The following is a 24,748-nucleotide window of genomic DNA, read 5'->3' on the forward strand; positions in this document are numbered from 1 at the left end:
TGTTACTTTCATTACTAAAGTGCCCTGAAGCACCGTATGTGGAAAATTTTGCAGTATTACACAGATCTGGAGGGATGTAATATGCTTGTCAGGCTATTAACTTGCATAAAGTGTTCTGGGTTTTATAGCATAGAAATTTAGAGTGTTTCTTTGGTAACTGAGTAAATAATCAGATCCCTTTTAAAAAGAAATAGAAGTTACACCACTAGCAGTGTGGGGGGGAACCAGGTGATACCCCCAGGCAGGTAGAATTCAAGCACTTCATCATTCAGTAGAAGCTGCCTGTAAGGAGCATGATTCTGTCTGGCCTTGGGTTGTTGGTTTGGGTTTTGGTTTGGGTTTTGTTCCTTTTTCATTTTCCATACAGTAATTGTCACTAAATAGAAACTGCTTCACTTATATTTCAGGTTTTTTCTTGATCCCTTCTGTAGTGGCATAACATGAAAAGTTAGGAAGACCTCCGGTACTTTGTAGTATATTTTAAAACTGCAGCAAATAACACAGTAATGTGGTGCTGTCTAATACTGTATTTTCACCTTCCCCTTAAATTCTGTCCTGTATCTGTAGATAGTTTGGATCTTTACCAGGATGGCTTTTAGGTCTTGTTTTTTTTATAAATGAGAAATACAAATACATAAAAATGGCAGTCAAACTCCACGAAATGTTAAAATTTATTTTAAATTTAACTACTTTTGTTGTCAAAGATTCTGTGTAATCCAGTTTCTTACTGTCTGTATGGCCTGTGCTGGTGCCACAAATGATGCTTTGGCAGAAAATGTTTCATTTGATGAAACTATATTATCCTTTTTTCTCTATTCTTTCTGAAATGTCACATTCTGACATTAAAACAAGTGTCATCATTGTTGTGTGTACTGTGGCATAGTTACCATAGCAAATAGATTCGTTTCTTGGGACTTTTTTAAGTGTTAAAAAATAATTCTATTCTTGGCGTTTAAGACAGAAGTTTGTAATCCAAGAAAGTACAGAGCTGCTTTTGTTAAAATAAATTTTACACCATAGTCAGCAGTTAGCATTTGCTTTTTAGCTGCAGTCAGTAAATTAACAGTAAACATTTTTTTAAATAGCGCTTATCATCCATACCTACAGGAATGCATTATGAAGGTGGCATTAAGCTGCACTTGTGTCTCAATTTGTGGCCTGTTCAAAGCTGCAATGAGACATTGGCAGAGCTGCCAGTAAAGGTTTAAGCTTGACTTGGGTAATCAGTCTGGGCTGCAAAATGCAGCAATTACTGATACAGACCTGGAGGGCAGCTCGTTTAGGGGTTCCTGCTGCAGCTCTTTCACAGAGGACATGCCTGTCATTAGTTTCCTGCTTGCTGGACCACTGCATGCAGAAATATGTGCTGGTTCTACTCTAAGGTGGTACGTTTTTTTGAAAAACCATCCCAGGGCTGCACTGCCAGTCAGTGAGACAGAGTTGGTTAATCAGCCATGCCAAGTCCGCTGGCGCTGGGGGAGTCACTGATAGTGTTCAACACGTGTATTAATGATGACCTGCTCAGCTGGGATGGGATGTACCCTCAGGACACTGGCTGGTTATACTAAACTAGGCTGAGTGCTTGATGTCTGTGGAGGTTAAGTTTGCTGTTCAGGGGGAACACAGTATGTATGGCCAGACTTTGCGAATGCTGATTTGGGCAGGGCTCTCCCCACGTGGGTGTGCCCTTCCAGCCTGCACAGTGGAATTTTAGGTGAGGCACAGCGTCCACAGAACGGGCCCCACCATGTAAGTCCTGAGGTCCATCTGCCACGGCCGAGCGAGCTTGGACAGTGACAGGGAAGTCCTCGGGACTGTCACAGTACCCGGTACTGACCGGGGCTGACCCTGCTGAGCATCCGAGATGTGACGGGATGGGATGGCAGGGAGGCATTGAACTGCCAGGGGATGGTCCCACTGAGACTCGAACTCAGGACCTTGGGATTCAGAGTCCAGAGTGCTCTTCTTTACACCACAGGACCACCCTGGTGGAACACAGTAGGTTGCAAAGGATGGTCTGACAGAAACCTAAAGCATAGGTCAGGCATCCACTGACTACAAAGTAAATCTGCAGAAACAACATCTGATGGTCTGAGAAAGAAAAGGTAAGATGTGAGTCAGCAGAGTCCTTGCTGTTAAGAAACCAGCCACGTGCTGTGCAAGGCTACAGCCAGTGGGTCAGGAGAAGGGATTCAGCACTTAAAAGTCCATATTTAATAGTATATCCAGTTTTGGCTCTCCTACAGGAAAGGCACAGATGCATTAAATGGCCACTAAGATGATGAGTGTTCTGGAGCGCATCTTGCACAAGGAGAAGCTGAGAGAATTGAGTTTGTTCAGCCTTAGAAGTAGAAAGGTGTGGGGGTAATACAACTGCTGTCCTTGGCTGCCCCCTGAGAGGGTGCCAGAAGCCAGAGCCTTTGTGCAGGCAGTGTACAGTGATAAAACAGAGCAAACACACATTGCAGAAAAGAAATTCTGATTAGATATTGAGAGAGGCAAATGCAGTGTATGTAGGGAAAAAATGGAGTAAGTTCTCCACAGCAGTGGTAGTGTCTCTATTCTTGGAGATACTCAGAATGTGACTAGGTCCTGAGCCACCTGTTTGATGATGGCTCTGTTTTGAGTGGGGTTAGACCAGGCTCTGACTCCTGGAGGTCCTGGAGTCAGAATTATTTGTGATTCAGATAGTGAGACCTGTAAGAGTGTCACATATCTAGTGTATAAAGTGTCATTTAGTTCTAGAAGAATTGGTTTAAAAAAAAATTAAAAGATCAGTCTGGAAATGCCTGCTAGGGAGAAGATTCTGTGTAACTTCTGTTAGTTTTCAAACAAAACAAAGTTTGTTTTCTCCTCATAGGCAAACCATTAGAGATTATAAAACTGGTGGAGTGTCTCTTTTAATACAAAGCAGTAATGGCAAATACTTGTGCATACTGCACTTGCAGACTAATAATCAGTCCTTTAACTGCCATCTGACACTTGCCCCAGGCTGCCCAAGTTCTTTTCAAACCCCATGTTGCATAGTGAGGTAAGAGTAGGACACTCGAGGTGTGGCACAGCAAGGAAGGTCAAGTGTTCTTTTCAAATGGTGTAGTGGGGAAGGTGTCTCATATGCAAAGGAGATGCAGCAGCTCCCTCAGAGTGGGCTTCTCTTCAGAGCTTTGATTGCACACACTCACACACTCGCACACGCTCACACACACTCGCAGAAGTGAAAGGACTTTAGCTAATGGAATACAGAAATATTTTGCCCTATTTGTCATCTGCAAAAATTAGGGTGTTAATTAGGATTTGAAGGAGTGCATGTAACCAGGATAGATGATCTGTAGTGGAACAGAGATCTCACCTGTACTTCTTGAGGGTTGCCAACCAGGTCTTGCCCTGTCAATAAAACTGACTTGTCTCTCTCCAAGCCTGCAGCAAATAGATTCTTTATTGATTTTATTGGGTATTACATCCTTCTGTTGGTCAATGTTGTTTGTTATGCCTTCATTTCTCTATATATTTTTTGTGACTTTCAGAGCAACAAAGATACTTTTCTTGGTAAACAGTTGTAGATAACGGAGCTTTCTACGTGTATAGATAGTTTTTAGAGGAACTCAAGGCTTTTTGATAATCACATAAAACATTGAAATCCTGAACAGAACTGAGTCCTGCTGAAGAAATGTTCTGGTATGATACATTACTGAACATCTTAATTACAGACAGATTTCTAACCTAGTGTTTTGCTTTCCTGGACTATTTTTACCACATTTTGCAGTTGTGTAAGCATATTTCATCTGTGTCTTTGGTGCACATGAGCATGCATGCTATGAAGTAAGAATTACTGATCTGCAAGAGCTCTGAAGACTTGTAGAGGAGAAAACTTGCTCAGATCTTACATTCTAGACTTTCAGTTGTAGCGCTCCATTTTCTTAAAGCTTTCCTTTTTATCAAATGGCCAACATTTAGGAACTTTAGATTGTACCTGGTAGTCAGTTTTAATTGAAACCACTGGAAAGAGTAATTCTGTTAGAGTGCAAGCAAGAAATATGGAATATTAAAAATATTTCAGTTCCATCTTTTTAACACAGTACAAGTTTTTCTTATTAACAAGAGAATTTTAAAACTGAAATTGACACTTTCCCCCTTCAATTGACCCCCCTATCCCCTTCAGGTGCTAAAGAGTTTGGAGCAAGCCTCCTTTTTTATAGGCATTTGTTGCTGTATTGTGTAGCTTATACCATCCAGTTCTTTAAAGTAAGCAGCTCTTTATGGTCGGAGTTGTTTTGGTTTTATTATGTAATTCATTGTACACACACATACACACACACACATAAACACTCCACAAAGCATTAATCTTACTTTATTAACAAGTGTAATAACAGTCTGTAAGGAATATTTCTTTGGAAAAGTGTATTTTAGCAAAGTCTGCTGATATGTTAAAGTTGGTTATTTTCTACAACAGCGTCAAATTACTGATGTTTTGCTGCGATAAAGCCATATCAGTCGTGCCAGATATGCTATTTAAAGCATGCAAATTTCTTGCTGTGACGCTGTTTTGATCTTCAGCCAGAGGAGGAAAAGCAGCTCTAACTTGTTGAAGAAGAGTAATCTTTTGTAAATGCTGCTTTACAGAGCACTTCTGAAAACACTTTCTAAAGTCTTTTTATTTAATGCATTGTGAGTATATATTGTGGTATATAAAATCCACAGCTTGCCTTGGGAGAGATACGACACGCTTTGGTCTTGCATGTATGATACTATTTGCATGTATGTTGAAAATATGGACGTCTTGATTTCACACTCTACTGAAGGGCTGAGTTCTGATATCTTAATTTCACTTGTATTCAGAAAGTGGGGGGCAATCATCCTTTTACAAAGCAGTGGATTTTGAACTGTATAGTTTATCTTATATTGATACTGCAGTTGTTCAGCTGGACCAGTAATACTGTACACTTAAGTAATTTTCTTTTTTCTACACTCCCCCCTGCCCTTGAAGTTTCTGTGCTCTGGAACTTCAGGTGTGCTATTCTGAAAGGTCAGTTGTTTTTCAGTGTAAGCAGCAGAAATCATTTGGCCTAAAGTAATTTCATATTCCATTTTTTTTCTGGTCAGGCTAAAGACTGACTAAATGGCCATCTCCTCTGTAACTAGGTTTAGTGTGGCTTATGGCTGTCTAATCGATGCATGCAAGCATTGTTTAACAAGAAAGCTGGCTGGGATGTTGAGCATTTTAACATTTTTTTAAATAAAATGAATTAATCCCATTTTGACTCTTTTGATCAGCAAGATCATAACTCCTTACATGGCTTAGTCTAGTGGAAGTAATTTTACCTTCAGGAATTTAGGGTCTGTCAGCCCTGGGATTTATTCCATGCTGTGTTACATCTTGCTTCTGTTTGATGTTCTCTCTCAATGTGCAGGAGCACCTTTGCATGTTTGAACACGCCATACCCTTCTTGTGCTTTTGGAATAATAGAGCATGTCCGCTAAGTGGGATATGTGAAGTGAAATAAATGGTAAGGATTTCTGTGCTCCAGTAGCACTGCATTTAATTTTGCTTCATTTTTAGTCTCTGACACCCAGCTTTCTGATACAATTTTAAAGCTTTCATCCACCTGGAGCTTTTCAAGCTGCAGGCTGCCAGTGTGTGCTCCTGCAGCAAGAAGGGCTTGTGCCTCCCTGAACTCATTGAGAGTTGTGTGCTTCATTGCTCACAACCCTTGGGTCTAATCAGCTTGTGCTTTTTAACGTGTCTGTGTATGAATACTCTTGTGCTGGAGTGCTGTGCCAGTAAAGCCCATGTTACAGTGAGGAGAATTGCTCAGATGCAGGTGACAATGCTCGGGTAGCATATGTGGAGTATGGGATAAAGGACTAAGTCCAGTCCAGAGGAAACATTGTCCTCAATATATTAGAACATCATAGGAGTCTGTTTCAAAAGGAAATACACTCACTTTGCTGGTGGATCCTTCTATGTGCAGTTTTACCTGGGTGCTCTGTGTACCAGTGTTGCAGTACAGTAAGATGCAGTTTCATTCTGTCACCACCAGTTCAGCATGTTACTTGAAAAGAAGATTCCTTGCTGCCTCTGCACACTGCCTTGAGTGTTTATCTGACAGTACCCTAAGACAGTTCCATTTACAACACAGGATTGACTGGAGCAGGGCTATGGTTCAGGTGAGTATTTGTGTGTTGACTTTGCTTCCCATACAGTCAGCTGAGTTCCACAGGAGGCTCAAGCAAGAGGTCAGGGACAGGGCTTGATGAACAGAAATTCAGTGGAACAAAAGCAAAAATACTTGTTAGTGGCAGCAGCAAGCTGTTTGTGAAGTGGCACTGTTGAAGATGGGGTTTTTTTATTTTTTTCTTAAGAGATTTTGTCCCTATATAGATTGAGAGGAGCTTCTGTCTTGGAAGTTACCTCTGGCCTTGAGCTTCTTATAAAGGTGTTTTGCAACACATTTGAGACACCAGAGTGTGGTGCCTAATTGTGCTGATGTCCAGGTTTTATAATTCATCAAAATGCTGAGGAAACTTTTAACAAATGCTGAGAACCAGGTGCTTGTAGTCAGTGTTCACTGGGAATTGTTCTTGCTTCAAATCTTTGCCAGAGTTGGATACCTTACTGTAGGTCAAATTTCTGGTTTAGTCCCTCAAGGTTTGAGTCTTTTTGTCTGTTTCTCAAAGATTAGGCATGTATTTGTGGTCTCTATTTTGGATCACTAGAGGCCTGTCTGTAAGAAAGATTTAGTGAATAGCTCAAGTGTTGCTGCTAAGTGAGACTGGTCTGTGCATGCAAATCGTTCTCTGCACATGATGAAGGTCCTTAGCTCTGGCTAGTTATGGCTGAGGCCTTTAGGGGAGATTTAGCAGTTGTTGATGTGACCTTGTAGCTATGGAGATAAAAGCTTGTTCTGTTAGGAGTGCTACTGATCCTACAAATGTAGTTTCAGAATCACATGTGTTCTGAGCAAAGACACTCAAGTTGACTTAGTTTGGAAGCAGATTTGCAAGTCACCCTGTGCTTATTACAGCGCAGAGAACAGAGTGTACCTGTACAAGTTCACTGTTGCTTCCACCCTGTGCTAGAGCTAAACCAAGTTTACTGTAGTAGTGTGAGGTCAAGAGGAGGAAGATGACTCTGTCACACATCTTTGTCTAGTCCACATCTTTACTTAGGAGGAACTTCCAAGCTCCCACACGGTTGTCTTAGAGCCCTGAGGAAGGAACTGGGAGTTACATGCACTAAAGTGCCATGCTTAAGTTTCTAGGAGTTTTAGTTTCTTATATTTTGCTTATATTTTTTGTGCAATTTGAGTTTGAGGGTGACTTTATAGGGTCGTGGGGTTTGTGTACAGCAACACCTCTGTGTGATGCTTTATCTCTGCCTATCAAAGTGTGTTGGCAGCAGATAGTATGTAATGCATAGCACATCATCTCGTCTCACAGTTCTCTTTGTGATAGCAAGCACTTTGAGGGCAACTTCCATCCTCTGCCCCACACCTCAAGCCCATAATGTTGCCAGAACAACTCTTTTTAAAATAGAAATTTTTGAAAAATGAACATTAGAATTTTGAAGGAAGTTAAGAATTTCCAAATCTGGTAAATTGGTCTGGGGGAGGGCACACTTCTTGAATGTCTGGTTTTCCTTTTTTTTCTTTTTTTTTCCTTTTCCTGAAATTGATGGTTTGATAACATGGACTTCAGAAGTGTTTTCTGCTATGTCTCTAGTTAAGTAGCTGTTAAAATTTATTGTCTCTGAAATGATTGTTTTTGACTTAGCCAGAAGAGGTTGTTACAGGAACTTAGTTAAGGTGTTGAATGTAATGCATCATAGCTACTGGCTTTAGTTTGTTTTGTTTTCGATTTTTTTTTATTAATAAAGTAACAGTTTGCATTACAATTTACAGTTTCTCATAATTTGTAAGCTGTTAATGTGCCTTACTTTAAATACTTGGAATTAAAATATGTAATATGCTTTTTAAATGCTTTTAAATAATGTTGATTCTAAGATTTTGTGAGAAATAATATGGTGCAATTAGGTCATATTTTTAAGACTGACACATGCTTTCTTGAGGAAAGCTGGAGTAAAAAGCTGGCTGCTGATTGCAATGTAGCAAACTTCCTCTTCAGGGTTGTGGTGTGTCCCTGTTCCCATTTCTGTGTGCTGGTAACAAAAACCGGAACCACACCCCATTGTATTACTCTAAATTCACTGTTTGGAGTTGATGGCGTTTCTCCCACTGTTCATCTGTCAGCGTGAGCAGCCGGTTGCTGGAATGAATGTGATGGACCCTCAGTTTTCTTGACCAGGCCAGGAAGGATTGTCTTTTGTCTAACGAGAGAAGGTTAATGGGCAACATTGTCTCTGGAGTGAATTGAGGAGGTGGTTGAAAATTTTGTTTTAAGTTTTTTGGAACACTGAACACTGCAAGTTAAACTTGTGTTTAACAAGCTTCTTGCATACGACTGGAAAGAGGAGTCATTGATCATACAACAAATGTTAATGAAATGCATCAAAGAGTGGAACTGAGAAGATGGCAAGTGTGATACCCCAAATGGCAGTAGTCTGTTTGCCCCTCTATTCAATGAACTTTCAGCGTGGTGGTACTTCCTTAACATGTCTGGAGCATCCATTCTTGCTCTGTCACTTGGAGAGTGGAACTTCATACATCCCATATGTTTGTGAGGTTTCACTTAGCACTTTGTCAGGAGCTTTATGGTCTTGTGCATGTGATGTAGCCAAAGTGATCAGATAGATCCCTTCCACCTCAGTAGAACTTGCATGAGTGAAGGCTAAATACAGCTTTGGTAAATCAAGTACACTAAATATTGGTTGCTGCCATATTGTGGTTGTTGGTGATGTGCCCAATGGAATACTAAATGTGTATCTCCACAAAAAGAGCAAGAGGGGAGGTTGTCATGCCAAACAAAGGGCTTTTTTGCAGCCTTAGTCCATATACATGGCTCCTGCTGCGGCCTTGTTTTCCAATCTCCATGTCCTAAATTTACCACAAAAGCAGACCATAACTAGGTGGTTACTTTCAGGCTATGGATCTTTTGTCCTTGCCTCCTTTTGGTGCTGCGTGTCATTGTAAGCCATAGTTTCAGCTGCAACTTTTTTCATGTTCTTTTCCATTCCTGGTCATTGCTCACAAAAGTAAGGAAAGTTCTTTGAAGTAAAAGGCTGCCTGTGTGCCAAGCAGTTACTGGAAGTCATTTTGTATTTTGATCCTACCATTTTTCAGCAACTCTTTTAAGACACCTCTTAAACTTCTGTTTGCTCTAAGAAAGTTTTCTGCAAGTAGTGTACTTGTAGCTGGCACTGCAGCTCAAAAGCATGTGTAGCTTGACGGTACAAAAGTAGCAAACCTAACAAATTTTTGAGATAATAGTAACGTGGAAAGATGAGGGTGTCACGAGAGAGCTTTATCATATTGCTTATAATCTGTGTCTCAAAGAAAACAAAAAGTTCTGCCTCAGTTCTATGACAAGCAATGCAAAGTACACTGACCTTCCCAACCCTTCACTGGAGAACCTGCAGGACTTTTCCTTGCTGGAGTTTAGGACTTGGAAGTGCTTTGACATTTTATAGGGTACAAGAAAGCAAGAACAAATGTGGCTTAGACAATACCAGACAGTATATAAAACACTCTTCCATATGACGTGGAAGGGAGCGGTCCTGTGGTGTAATGGAGAGCACTCTGGACTCTGAATCGCAAGGACCTGAGTTTGAGTCTCAGTGGGACCGTCCCCTGGCAGTTCAATGCCTCCCTGCCATCCCATCCTGTCACATCTCAGATGCTCAGCAGGGTCAGCCCCGGTTAGTACCAGATGCTTTAGATAGTCCTGAGGACTTCACTGTCACAGTCCAAGCTCGCTCGGCCATGGCAGATGGACCTCAGGACTTACATGGTGGGGCCAGTTCTGCGCACGCTGAGCCTGACCTAAAAATCCACTGCGTAGGCTGGAAGGGCACACCCATGTGGGGAGAGTCCTGCCCAAATCTTCAGACGGGAAATCTGGCCATACATACATGATGTGGAACACTTGCCTCAAACTTGGTTAAATGCAAACTGAACTTGCCATTGTGTAGTAATTGCATTTGGTGGTGAGGTCAGGATGTTGATACTGAGGACTCATCTTGCCCCATCAATTGTATCCATGCATGAAGAGGGAGAGCCTCACTTTGGGAAACCAGGAAGACATTTTATTGCTCTCCATAGAACCTGTTGTCATTAAGAGAGTGCTTTGAAGTCCTCAATCAGGAAGCTATTAATACATAGCATCTCAAAATATTTTTGTAGCAATCCATTAGCTGTAAATGTCACTTTGTACACTGGCTTGGCAGCATCTGAACAAAAGTATTACCTATAGCATAAATAAATGCAATGGAAGGAAAAGTCTCAGTGATGTGACAGCAAAACCAACTCAACTCTAAGCTCTCTAAACTGTGGTCAAAAAAGAGCTTTGATTTATGCATAAATAAATAGTTCAGTGCTACAATAAACTCCAGTTTTGTTTATAACACTGTTCTGTTTTTTATAAAACTTTTTTCTGAAAGATTGTGGGTTATACTCGTTAGTTGTGTCCCATTTATAGAGTCTCTGATCCTATCCCATATCTGCCAGTTCTTTTTATATTAATTCTTTGTCTTAATCTTTCCCAATAAAAAGAAATTACTCTTAAGTGAGCTGGAAACTTGGCCTTAAATTTATTTTTAAGGAGGTGAAGAGAATTGGTTAACAGGGATATGATTCGCCATAGAAACAGCTCAGCCAATAGAATATATGCAGTGAATTAACTATTTCATGGTACTTTCATATTGGATACAGAACATAGCAACAAGAGGGTAGCTTGACAACAATAGCAGCTGCCTTTTTCCCCCCCTTTTTTTGTGAAAGAATGTTCTTGTGGAAAAAATAGGTTCCCTGGAAAGTAATCTATATTACAAGTTTCATCACAAAAATTCTGTGGGTGGGTACAATAGCCTAGAAATTAAATTAGAGATTTGTGTAATAAATGATGGGTTTGATTTGATGTGACACTTCTAGTCTCCTACAAGTGACATAGCTACAGGCAATAGAATAATCTCTTCCCCTTGTGAAGATAAATGTTGTATCAGACCAAACCATCTTATATTAAATTACAACTTCCCCCCCCCTTTTTTTACCCTGTGAAAAGATTCATGAGTCTTTGTTAAATAATAGCACGACCCAATTATAGGGGTACTTTGGCCAAAACGTTTTGAAGATATTTCCTATTCTCAGGCATGTATTTGAGTTATACAGGGAACTGCCATGAGAGAATTAATCTGAATAAAGGAATTTTCCTTCATGCAGCATGTGGTGTGACTGTGGCCATACTGAGCCCAAAGGTGCTTTTCTTACCACAATTAGACTGAAACTGTCAAATGGAAGTAAGTGTGGTAAGAGGAATCTCGTATCTTGTCTGCCTTTCTTGGGGGCCAGAGGCATCCAGTACATTTGGGTCTTACACAACTTGATGGTGCTCATATCACTGCTTTTCATGTTTTGACAGAGAGAAGGAGCAAGAAAGGGAAGAACAGTTAATGGAAGACAAGAAAAGGAAGAAAGAGGATAAGAAAAAGAAGGACTCTGCTCAGAAGGTATCTTTTGGTACTTGAATTCTTTTATCCAGCTGAAACATAAGCAGTATTGGTGGTAATAAGATGCTAAATTGTTCATATTAGAGCTTAAAAAATTGATTGCTTAGTGATGCTTCTTTAAAGAGTATTTTTGCATCATTTTTCTGGAACTAAAGTGTTTAACTTGAACATTTCTTCCCCTTAGGGTGTTATGTGAAGTAAAAGAAGTTTTTTCTTATAAAGTATTTAAGTTACTTAATATGGGCTCTTTTGATCTCTTTATGCAACTCCTGCTGGTTTGGGGATGGAAATACTGCTGGACTTTTGCAATTCTTGCAGTAAAATTAACTAAGTATTTTCTAGAGCAAGATCCTTTTTATTTTTTTCCTTCCTTTATTTTAATTCCTTAGGGAAGTTTACATGAAAGAGATTCCCTTTAGTTTTTGCTAAGTATTGCTTACATTTTACATTTTCTGTAGCTAATAGCACTTTTGTTGAAGTGTATCAGTTCAAGTCTGAGTCGTGGGGAATTGATCAGTCACTGAAAATTGGTTTTGCTCAGAAAATGGATTTGAAACTTGGTGTATTAGAAGGTCTCTGTTTTGCAGAAAATCTAGTAATTGTTCTAGGAGCTGACACACAAATTTGTCTTATGGCTTTATCCGTGCCTTTTACTGGTAAGATCCTTTATGTCTAGTTCAGATGCAGCCCTGCTGGAGCGAGTCCAGCACGAGGTCCCTAAGGTGGTTAAGGGGCTGGGGTATCTGACAAACGAGGAGAGGCTGAGAGTGTTAGGGCTGTTCAGCCTAGAGGAGGGAAGGCTTGGGGTAGTCTCCTCTGTGGTGCCCACAAGGAAGGCTTCATGCGCATATTGGGAGTCTACTTAATCATAAAAAGGCTTCTCTTTTTCTGCATGTGTATGACTAGACAGCCACTAGAACAGGTCTCCCAGAGAGGTTGTGGTAGCTCTGTCTTTGGGGATGCTCAGAAATGAGTTGGATGTGGCCCTCTGCAATCTAGTTTAGATGGCTTTGAGGAGACCTTTGGGGCCGGGTGGGAAACGGGTGGGAACTGTGGATTAGATTTCCAGAGGCTGTCCCTTCCAACCTCAGCGATTATGTGAAATTGAGAACAGAAGGCTTTGCTTTCAGTAGGCTGTTCTTCAGTTGCTTCAGTAACAACAGATCCTTTGATCCTGCTGACAAGAGCCAGCACCAAATTCAGTTAAATTTGGACTTACACAGGGTGGCTTTAAATCTGGATTTTTCACCATTTTGAGTCTATCAGTTTAAATTAGGTTCAGATGAACTGGTGTGTTTCTGTTGTCTTTATCCAGCCATTGTGTTGATACATTCCAAGTAATAGTGCAGAAGATCAGTAGCTACAGAGTAAGGTGTCTTCAGTGTATTCTTGTCTCAGTGTTGCTGCTGTTTAATGTTCAAGTACCCAAAGTATATGCAGGAACCAAGAGGAGCAGACCTTGATGAATAGAGTAGTGACTTGAGGATTATGTGCTGATGCTCAGTGATAAAAGGGAAACTTCAAAAGGTAGTACTGATCATCTTGATAACAGCACCGTGTTTACTGAGGAATTGGTGCTTTGAATACAAGATTTGCCAGCTTTCCTGTGTGGTCTCTCAACTACTAAGTTATTCAGTAAGATTGAATGTTATGATATTCTGCCAAACCCTTGGGAAGGGTAAAGACTAAATAGCTTAATCTCCTAGAGGCTAAACTAAAGAGTAATGCTTGGAGATCCCTAAGAATAGCAAATCAGGCAGCTGAATGGACAGAACATAAACGTGTGTGTTCATTCTTAGTGACTGTTCAGGTGTTCACCCAATAAGCAGCAATGATTTGGGGGGTACCTTCTTCAAACAGAGTATAACATGAAACAGGTGTTTCTGTCTGGATCATCCAAAACATCAAAAATAAAATAAAATGCTTTGAGAGAAGAATCTGTGCAAGCAGATTCCCAATGTGAATTCCTGTGGTTAGTGTCCGAGGGGCTGCTTTGCAGCTTGTCAGGAGGCTGAGCCTGACTGCACCTTTCCCGTTCACTGTGGCCGCTCCTGCCCTGCTGCAGCTCACGGGTTGCCCACAGACTGATGACATCTGTAATTCTGAGACTGTGGCATACTTTTTCAGCTTTTGAATTTTAGACAAAGCCAGGTAATTTTGACTAGGAGAGAAATACAGTATAGGCAGAAGTAATTTTTTTTCAAAACCAAACTGTGGTTATAATGTTGAATTCTTCAAGGATTTGATAAAATGGGGTTTTCCCAAGTAGGCAAATTATTAATTTACTGAACATGCTTACTGTTATCTGTAGTAAATCTATCAGCATTACCAGACTCTATTAGTGAATAAATTTTTTCCCCTTTTCCTTTAGTAGTGGAGCATCAGGGTCAATTAAGTGCTTAACAGAATCTTTGCTGTGTTGCAGAGGATGTAATTTAACACATAGAGAATTTTTCGCAAGTGAAGTTGAAAATTGATATCTGGCTGTTCCACTTTGCATATTACTGTTTTCATCTTTGCAAAGGAAAATGATGCCATAGTAATTCAGTGCAGTTTGTCTTTTTATTCTTTGCCATACAAAGGAGTTCTGGCTTCGTTGATTTCAGCAATAAACTGCTTTTTACATGTGCTTTCATTATTCTATACTGTCACTGTGTGCTTTCCAGAATTATGGGCTAGTTCAGCAATTTCTTTTAAGAATAGGTGTCATAGAACCAGACACATGATTATCTGTAGGGTTTTTTCATTATTGTGTGGTGGAACTCATGATAGACAGATTCAAAACATGCTACAATACACATGATTCCAGAGAATATACCAGTGATGTGTTTGTCTCTACTGTAGCTTGAAATCTGCTGTGCTGAAACAATGTGGAAGTACAGCAAAGCCCGTAATGGGTATGTTGGCCAGGGTGAATGCTCATTTCAGCAATCAACTTCTTGTTTCATTCAATAGATTTCCTTTATAGGTGTTGCTGGTACTTTTTGTAGTTGTGGCAATGCATCCAGTCAGGTGTAGGATTTCTTCTCCTTGGAAGAGATTTTATGGGCAAGAGTGAGATGGGAAGGTGGCAGAGAGACAGACTGGTGTGGTTATTCCTGCTAGCCCCGTCAGTCTGCTGTAAGGATGGGTAGTCTCATAGAAGGAAAGTTTTGTTATATATTAACGTATTAATGCTTTACCCTCAAAACCTGGAAGAATTGTAGTGCTGTAGCACGTGTTTTATTGTGCTTGGGAAGTCCATGTTTGGGTTGAGGAAGGGGGTGAACACTTAAAATCATGAGTGAAGTAATTACTGTTTCTGCCAGGGAATTTTGCTTCAGGCAAAGGATTTACAGGAGCTGTAATACTTTTGAAAACTTTGTGTGTGTGTATTTGTATATATGTGTGTGTGTATAACTGCGACTGCTGTTTAGACTTGTAGTTCATTAACTGGTTATTTTCATTCAGCAACAAATACTGGTTTTGTGCTAATGTAGTATGGTGGTGCTTTAGCACAACCTGTTCAATGTTTGTTTTGAGGTTCTTAAAACTCTATTTACATTCTTGCTCTTAATTTGCAGGTCACAGATCAAAAAACCAAAGGTAAGAATCTTTGATTCTAAGGAGTACTTTTATTTACTCAAGCTAAGAGTCATATCTTGATTAAACACTGTTGGAAGAGGAAGGGGAATTAGGAGTCAAGATGAAGTACTGAAGTTGAGTACTCAGAAGAAATGAAGGTTAAGGTGATTAAAATGGCGAACACAAAACTATTCTGCTTATGTGTTGTCAACATCAAAATCCTTGAAGGAATGAGGATTGTGGATAAGATAGGTTAGCTGAAATATTTAGCTGTCTGTTCTGCAGAGGTTTTAGACAAGTAAGTGAAAGCTGAAATTATCTATATAAATTGAATGAAAGACAAGGAGAGTGCTGCTTCTGGTGAGGTTCCAAAGTGAGTGAAAATTACTTGTTTTTGAAAACTTAGGTTCAAGCATATAAAAATCCAGCAGATAAGACAGGAGTGATGGGTGAACATCTTGAAAGTTAAGCTAATTAACTTAGCTGATGTAAAAATATATTTAATCTTGTTTTGTTTATCAGTTTTCTGTGAATTGTGACAGAAAACTGCTATTATTGACAGAAAAAGACTAAGATAATAGCTTGATTTTGCAGCTAACATTACCTTTTTGGGATTTGGCCAATGAAGCCTATATAGAGGAATTGGAAAACCCTGACAAAAGAAAACGTGGGTTAACAGTGCATTCATGTTGTCCAAGAGAGACTCGCTTGTATTGATCTCACGTTTTTAAGAGTGAGTTTTACTGATTATACTTAACTTTGCTGGGTAGGGGTTTCTGAACAACCATTTCTGATATTAATCTTCCATGAAGGCTGGAGTGGGTGTATTAAGTTTTCCTTGCCTTTGGAGTCTGATGTTTGAGCACCTTTTAGGTGCCTGGCTAAGAATGTTTTACTGTGTTTCAAAAAACCACATGGACAGTATAAGGAGTGATGAGTCAATCTTAACTAAATTTTGTGATGGTGTTAGCACCTCACAGATTTATTTGTGTTTTTCTTCTCCAATACATACTGGCCCTCAGAAGCAGCTTGTCCTTGCTTACAGGGGCACCTGGTGACCAGCTGGGAAACTGAGTGAGCCCAATACAGGCACTGTATGTAGGAGTCCTTTGGGGTGAGAGTCAGCTATTATTGCCTTGTTTAAGAGCAGTGAAGAGAACACAGATTTGTTAACTCTGAAAGAGGAGGTGGGTTATTTCCCCTCTTTTTGTTTGCTTAGGTGGTGGTTGTGTAGTCTAATAAGCAGGTGAAAACTCAGGTTCTGATTTCAGATCTTCCATGAAGGTGATGCATAACAGTCCAAAAGCCAGTTGAAGATGAGGGAACAGGGAGGAGAGGTGGGGCCAGTTGTATTTGGCTGCTCCTGTTTTAAAATGACTCATTGTCTGGGGTGGTATTCTTTGGCAACTTTATGTTCGCAAGAAATTTTGGACTTGAAGTGAAATACTTGCTGAGGGCAGAGTTTCATCCTGGACTACAGTTGCAAATGGAAACTAAAGGTCTACTGCTACTGTTTCCACCTGCTTCTTAATTACATTGTTCTTGGTGGTTGTTAAGATTAAAGCTGCGCAGTATTTCACAGAGGAATGAAATAATAAAAGGAGAGAGTCGGTGAGTTCTTGTAGCTAACACAGGTTTAAGTGGAAAAACTTCTGATTTTCATTGTTCCTGTTTTTCAGTGCCCGACGTGACGAAACCAAGTTTAAGCCAACCAGTGGCTGCCAGCCCAATTGGCAACTCTCCATCGCCACCAGTCAATGGTGGCAACAATGCCAAAAGGGTGGCAGTGCCGAACGGACAACCGCCAAGCGCCGCCCGCTACATGCCTCGGGAGGTGCCGCCGCGATTCCGCTGCCAGCAGGACCACAAAGTGTTACTGAAACGTGGGCAGCCCCCTCCGCCATCCTGTATGCTCCTCGGGGGTGGAGCAGGGCCTCCCCCCACCACAGCACCGGGAGCAAACCCCACCAACGCACAACCAGTGACAGGAGCGCTGCTGCAGAGCGACAGCGGGACTGCAACAGGCAAGGAACAGTGGGAGCACTGGATGAGGGTGTGCTTGTGCATGGCGGAAAAGGAATGACTAAAACGGTGCATAAGCTACATTATATAATAAAACTCCTCAGATTGTTGCTGGAGAGCTCACTTCTGCTATTTTAGTGTACACACTACTCTTGCTGTTGGCAGCAATTGATAAAATTCTTATTACTAGATGGAACAAAAAGGGTTAATTTCTTTCATGTGTGTTTTGTGTTGTTTTGATCAGTTGCTGAAATGATCCCCAGCAAGGTAAACACAGTGCATGAATAAACAGTGTTTTGTGGTTGTCATTGAGTAGTTCTTAATAGCTCTTGAGGTTTCTTTGATGGCATGAATTTCCTATCCTGTCATGGTTTTGTATCATCTGTATAGATGGTATAACGTAAGTTTAGATGCCAGGTCTGCAGTGGGCAGGTGTCTGTCACTTCTTGTCTGGATGAAATAGAAGGATGGTCCTTTCCCTCCTGACTTTTTTTAAGTAGTGATCTTGGTTTTTGTAATTACATAGGCCTTTTTATACAAATGGTGACTGCCCTGTATTTACTTTTCCTTGCACTTTGAATTCCAAAAGATTAATTAATTTAAGGATTGTTTTATGAGCATGGGGAAGTTATGGCTGCTTTTCAGTTTTTTAGAGCCTTGGGGAATGGCAGTAGCTGTAATACTTCTTAAATTATAATGGTAGAACAAACAAAATTCCAATCAAGATACCTGCTTGCTAAAAGAGAGACTTAGATGACCTGAGAAGTCAAGGACAGCCTCAATTCTAACAATAAGGGTGTTAAAAAAAATTAAAAACACAAGTTGAGAGTCTAAAAGAATAAATTAACAATACCAATATGTGTGAACTTCCCTTTGAAAATCACGACAGATCAATGGAATGGTGATTTTTTTATTTTTTTTAACCACAGTCTTGGAGAGCATAAACTTTTTATAGTTCTCTGAGGTTGGGAATTAAAAACAGAGGTGGCTTGTAACTCCAGAATCAAGTACACTAGTTGGAGTGGCTGTCCTTATTAAAAAGGATTCTAGGAAAATTAATAATTCCATTTGTCTTGTGGTTTAAGTACTTGAAGTCCTTTGTAGCCAATCCCAATTTGACAGATTATTTATCCTGTCTTTGATGTTAACTATTTAATAAAGGGTGGAGTGAATGTCAAACTATAATGACAAAGTTTTAACTGATCAGTTTAAAACCAGATGTCTTAGAGATAACTGATTTTGATAAAGCACCTGAAAGATGAAGAGGGGAAAAAGCTCCAACCTTAAGTCTTGTGTTCATATATGAAGTCCTGGCATTGGTATACCCTTCACAGTGATTGTAGTAGAATGACTAAGGAGAATTTGTGGTAGTGAAGCATTTTAAAGGTCTTCAAGTTTTCTCACGAGCAGCATTTATTGCTGTTGGATGTACTCTGTAAGGACCATTTAGAAGTATTTGAGAGAATCCTAAAGTTTTGTGGGATTATTTGATGCCTACTTTTTTTTCCTGAGTCTGAAATTTGATATTATGAATTTTCATGTTTTTTCCCATTTAGGTTAATGGTGCATTAACAACTAAGATGATTGTATTAGCTAATGATTAGTTGCTTTATCCTGACATAAGTCAGGAGAGCCAGGAAAGATATGGGTCCTTCAGACCTGCCTCACCCCATCCACATTTCTGCACCATAGCACAGTTAACTGGGCTGGGGAGCTGACTTGTATTAAAATTAAATCAGGTTGTTCTCTTCAATGTGTGATTGTTACTAATTCACCTAACTGAGTATCAGTGGGAACATGTGGGCTAGCATGTGAGGGTGGGTGTGCCAGAGGAGTGGGAATGAGCAGCTGGGCAAGAGAAAGGTCAGGCTGTCACTTAGGCTGCTCCATCAAAGTGCGTATCTGTCTCACACATCATTTATCCCACCTGAGATCCTGCCTTTGACAAACTGAGTTTCAGTTTGGGCCCAGTTCTATCAGTTGTATGTGCACTGATATTGTGATTAATTCATCCTGCCTGAAAGAAAACAGGTTCCCAAAGGGGGAGATAGTGCAGCTTACCTGCTCTTCTGTGTTCTTATATTCACCAGATGGCCATAGATGGAGTTGGTGAAGCTTTAATATAAAAAGTCAACACATAATCATTCTTTACCTGGATCTTTTTCTACCAGGATTGAAATCCATGTCTAAGATGGCAAACCCAGCACCTGAAAGATGACACCAAGGTTACAGTTGTCTCCTGCCAATACAGGGGGATGAGGTGACAGGCGCTCTGTGCTGTTCTTCTAATACTAATAATTTAGGATATGCGAGACAGTTTTGAACAACAAAGCAAATATTGTATTGTTGAAAGTCTTTCAATATTTACAATGTTCCTCTTGAGATCTGCCAGCATCTCTTGCAGCAAAACTTCATCTTGATTTCAGGACTCCCTACAAGTAGTCATTTCCTAATAACTTGTGTTTTAGTCAGATCAGGAGCTTCATTTTCGGCATGTTTGTTATTAAGGAAGAGTCTGTTTAAGAACCAAGATTCCTTGCCCCCATTATCTTAAGACAAAACCATAAAGTGCAAAATTTTGTTGCCGCTGTCAAATACACCAAGGGGAGGCTGGTTTTATAAAACAGCCCATTAAATTGTGTCGTAGCACACTGTGTTAACAAGCATCTCCATACTTTCAGAATGTCTTCACAGAATTAAATTCTCTGTTAAAGTCAGTGTTTTGAAGATCTTGCTAAGTGCATAGCTGCTTATGCATCATTCAGTTGCTGAATTTCAAAAGACAGCAACCTTGCAGCCTTTTGAGCTTGTCTTTAACTGTCCTCCTTAAGCTCTTCCTGTGATCAGCCTAATCAGAGTTTTTTAATTGGAAGGGAAAAAAAGGTTTCTTCTGTGCTAAAAAGATAGATGGATATAAATATCACTGGAGTCACACTTCCTTGTTATTGTTAAGTTTGCATTCAAGGTTAAGGCAACAGAAGGAACAGAATGTACTTGGGAACTGCTTGGTCTTTTGGATCTTGATGGCTGAGGTTTAATGGGCGAAAAACTACTGTTCATCAATATTCAGAGCTCATGAGGGAGTTCAAACCCTGCTGTAGAGTCTGGATCTTTACTCTGGTGACCCTCGGTGAAGGGGGATCTGGAAGGCATTCAGTGGATGTTCGTTGTTCAATGAACTGAAAGCCTCAGACAGGCACTGAAAGCTCATCTTATCTTCTGCTGAAAGTATTTGCAACCAGAAATTCTGATCTTCAGTTTTTAATATATAGCACAGAAATTGAGGTGGGGAGGGTTATCCACTTTTTTGAGCCATTTGCCTTGTTTTCCTGGAAGCTGCCATATGAGCCAGTACTGGCAGTAACAGTGTGAATGCTGCTGCAGCTGTTACTGTGTTTATGCTCTGTGAAATAAGTGGGATAACCAAATAAGACTAATACATTATGGTTCTGTATGTGGTTTTGTCTAAGGGAGAGTGTTTAGTCTTCATCACTGGGAACTTGTGAGGACAGTTTAGGATCCCTTGGATTAAAAATACAGAGGAAAAATGAGTGGAACCGTTTACAGAGAACAACACTGAAGTTCTAATGGACTTCAATTATTTAGAAGATCAGGTAATAATGTGGATTGTGAGGGAATCAGGTAATAATGTGGATTGTGGCTGATGTTTTAAACCAATGACGATAATGTGTTTGTGTACATGTAGACATCATGCTGTCAGTGCTAACACAGCTTCATCAATTGTGGCACTGTGTTAATTTATGTCTGCTGTGAAACTGCAAGTATCTTGTGCATGTGATGTCATACCACATAGGACATAACAGTTCACTACAGATGAAAGGAAGGGCCCTGTACATTGTTGTTCATTCTGTTCATTTTCTTTAGAGTGATTCCAAAGCTCGTTGAAATTGCAGGTTTACCTTGTGCAATGTGCTAAGCCAGGAAGAACCTAACCTATCAAAAAATGGACAGTTTTGTGTTAGAGAATGCAGTTGACTTAGTTAAATGTCTTGACTGCTATCAGGACTGTCACAAATGAGAGGTACAACTTGAGGAATCGAGAGGTCATGAAAGAAAAGTGAGATCTGTTACTAACCTCCATCCAGTGGCAGAGAGATCAGCTTAGCTGCCTACAAAACCACATACTGTGATTTCTAGGGTAAATAAAACAGTGACAAATTGTGGGGCAGTTACCACATAGAAAATTTAACTTGCATAGCTTTGGTCTCTTGACTTACAGTAGCTTTTGGAACTGATTTTATTTGTTTTGCAAAGGGTTGAGACTAAGTCCGGGTGGCAAAATTGATTCGAGAAAGATACTTGAAAATGAAGGATAGACTTCTTCAGTTTTATAGATTCCTTAATGGTTTTTGTCTTCTGATCTATAATAAGTTGCAGTTGCTTTGAGTCAGCTGAGGAGCAAACCAACAGCTGTGTGTACACACACACTTACGAATAGTCATACATGTTCTTGTTCTATATATAGTATAATTTTAAACTTGTATTTGAAAAGTCTGCAACCAGTATCAAAAGTGTTCATTAACTGTGTTGAACTTAGAGTTGGGCTGTTGGCAGGAGTAGTGAGTCAATGGTGATTTCAAATGCACACTAAATGCTTTTGGGGAGTTTGTTGAAAGTTTTTTATCAGTATTTTCAATGGTGTTCCCCAGCCTGTTGTTCTTTCAAAGCAACTTTGTTACACATTTGTGGTGAGGGAAATTAAGGAAAACATTAATCAGTGGTGTCAGAAGTCTGGTGTTCCATGCTTGTAAATAATATTGATTATTAATGACTTTTTTGAGTGTAATTTTGGGTTTTGTTTTTTGGTTTTTTTTTCTTTTAGATTCAGCAATTGGAGGTGCTGCTTCTTCAAATTATGCAAATTCCACTTGGGGTCCTGGAGCCTCCTCCAACAGCGGCACCAACGCCAACCCAACTCACATCTGGGACAAGGTGATTGTAGACGGGTCTGACATGGAAGAGTGGCCTTGTATTGCCAGCAAAGATGCTGAGTCTTCTTCCGAAAACACCACCGATAACAACAGTGCCTCGAACCCTGGCTTGGAGAAGAACGCTCTGCCAGGAAGCACCACTAATAACAAAGGAAAAGGAAGCCAGTGCCAGTCTGGAAGCACTGGAAACGAATGTAATCTTGGGGCCTGGAAATCTGATCCCAAGGCTAAATCTGTTCAATCTTCCAACCCTGCTGCCGAGAGTAACAATGGACTAGGTAATTGGAGGAACTTGAGTGGACAAGATAGAATCAGTCCCAGTTCTGGCTTCAGCAACTTTAACCCAAATAGCAACCCATCTGCTTGGCCAGCGCTGGTTCAAGAGGGCAATTCTAGGAAAGGAACTCTGGAATCTGATAGTGGTAGCTCCAATGCACAGATTAGCACAGTAGGTCAGACCTCTAGGGAACAGCAGTCAAAGATGGAAAATGCGGGTGTTAACTTTGTCTCTGGCAGAGAACAGGCTCAAATTCATAACACTGATGGACCAAAAAATGGAAACACTAACTCCTTGAACTTAAGTTCACCAAACCCTATGGATAATAAGGGAATGCCCTTTGAAATGGGCTTGGGGAACCCTTCCAGGAGCACTGACACCCCTTCACAAAGCACTGGAGAAAGAAAAACTGGGAGTGTTGGATCTTGGGGTACAGCGAGGGCGTCTTCTGGAACTGACACAGTCTCTGGGCAGAGCAATTCTGGAAACCACGGGAACAATGGAAAGGATAGAGAGGACTCCTGGAAAGGAGCTTCTGCTCAAAAATCTAATGGGTCAAGAAGTGATTCTTGGGATAACAATAACCGGTCTACGGGTGGTGGGTCTTGGAACTTTGGCCCTCAGCATGCAAATGAAAGCAAATGGGGGGAAGGGAACAAATTAACATCTGGGGTCTCTCAGGGAGAATGGAAACAACTGTCTGGGTCTGATGAACTGAAGATTGGAGAGTGGAGTGGTCCAAACCAACCAAATTCTAGCACTGGAGCATGGGACAATCAAAAAGGCCACCCTCTTCCTGAAAACCAAGGCAATTCCCAGGCTCCCTGTTGGGGAAGATCTTCCAGCTCTGCGGGAAGTGAGGTTGGAGGTCAAAGCACTGGAAGCAACCACAAAGCAGGAAGTAGTGACAGTCACAATTCTGGACGCCGATCGTACAGGCCCACACATCCTGATTGCCAGGCAGTCCTGCAGACTTTGCTGAGCAGGACTGATTTGGACCCCCGAGTGCTTTCAAACACTGGCTGGGGCCAGACTCAAATTAAGCAAGATACCGTGTGGGATATTGAAGAGATGCCACGGCCCGAGGGGAAGTCTGATAAAGGAACTGAGGGGTGGGAGAGCTCTGCCACACAGACAAAGAACTCAGGGGGCTGGGGCGATGTACCCAGCCAAAGCAATCAAAACAAGTCTGGATGGGGGGAGCTCTCAACCCCTACGGAGTGGAAGGACCCCAAAAATACTGGAGGATGGAATGACTATAAGAACTCCAATTCTTCTAATTGGGGAGGAGGAAGGCAAGAAGAAAAGTCATCTTCCTCTTGGAATGATAGCTCTAGTAAGGATCAGGGGTGGGGTGGACGGCCAGCTAATCAAGGATGGTCTTCTGGAAAGAACGGTTGGGGAGAGGAAGTTGACCAAACAAAAAACAGCAACTGGGAAAGTGCAGGAAACAAGCCAGTGTCTGGGTGGGGTGAAGGTGGGCAAAATGAGATTGGAACTTGGGGTAATGGTGCAAATACAAGCGCTGCTTCGAAGGGTGGATGGGATGATTGTAAAAGAAGTTCAACATGGAATGAGACGGGTAGACAGCCCAACTCCTGGAATAAGCAGCAGCAACAGCATCAGCAGCAACAGCAGGAGTCTTCTGGTTCCTGGGGTCCACCACCCCCAACTCCAAGTAATGGGCGACCTCCAAACCCAAACTGGAACAGTGGACCACAGCCAGCTGCCCCCAAAGAGGAGGAGCCGAGTGGCTGGGAAGAACCTTCTCCACAGTCAATCAGTCGAAAAATGGATATCGATGATGGCACTTCAGCATGGGGAGACCCTAGCAGTTACAACTACAAGAATGTGAATCTGTGGGACAAGAACTCACAAGGAGGACAGGCCCCACGGGAGCAGAGCCTGCCTACTCCAATGACTAGCAAATCACAAGCATCAGGTACTTGTCTTGTTTCTTTTTTCAATAAGGTCTTATATATCAATATAATCTTTAATGCATAGGAAATATGCTTGTAGCCTCCAATTCCTGGTAGTTTTATTCTATAGAGAAAATCAATTTCTTACTTGAATATTTGGTTCTGTGTTTAAAGTTTCTTTAAAATTTGAATCAATCAGTCCTCTGCTTGTTGTGCCTCAGTAACTGTGATCTGAATACTGGTCAGCTTACCAGTAAAAGACATGTTTGTTATCTGACAAATCTGCATCTTCAGTCTGAGCTCTGAAGAACAGGGTGAATTACAGAATCAAAAACCTTTGAGTCTGTCACTAAACCAGATCCATAAGTGCCCATCTACAGGTCTTTAAATACCTCCA

At 40.9% G+C, this 24,748-nt stretch overlaps 1 protein-coding gene across 15 annotated transcripts in view; it reads left to right on the top strand.

Moving 5' to 3' along the window:
- The window catches only part of TNRC6B (trinucleotide repeat containing adaptor 6B), a 145,758-nt gene that overhangs the window by 75,151 nt on the left and 45,859 nt on the right, over positions 1-24,748 (top strand). For 13 of the 15 annotated variants that reach the window (XM_071551809.1, XM_071551824.1, XM_071551808.1 and 10 more), the window contains 4 exons: positions 11,530-11,617; positions 15,181-15,202; positions 16,861-17,205; positions 22,047-24,374. In XM_071551809.1, coding sequence (XP_071407910.1) covers positions 11,530-11,617; positions 15,181-15,202; positions 16,861-17,205; positions 22,047-24,374 — 2,783 coding nt within the window. Of the gene's footprint in view, positions 1-4,582; positions 4,666-5,408; positions 5,505-6,073; positions 6,166-11,529; positions 11,618-15,180; positions 15,203-16,860; positions 17,206-22,046; positions 24,375-24,748 lie in introns of those variants that run through there. The other 2 variants (XM_071551820.1, XM_071551822.1) reach the window with 2 other exon arrangements.

Source organism: Pithys albifrons, chromosome 3 (genome assembly GCF_047495875.1).
Source record: "Pithys albifrons albifrons isolate INPA30051 chromosome 3, PitAlb_v1, whole genome shotgun sequence".
NCBI lineage: Eukaryota > Metazoa > Chordata > Aves > Passeriformes > Thamnophilidae > Pithys > Pithys albifrons.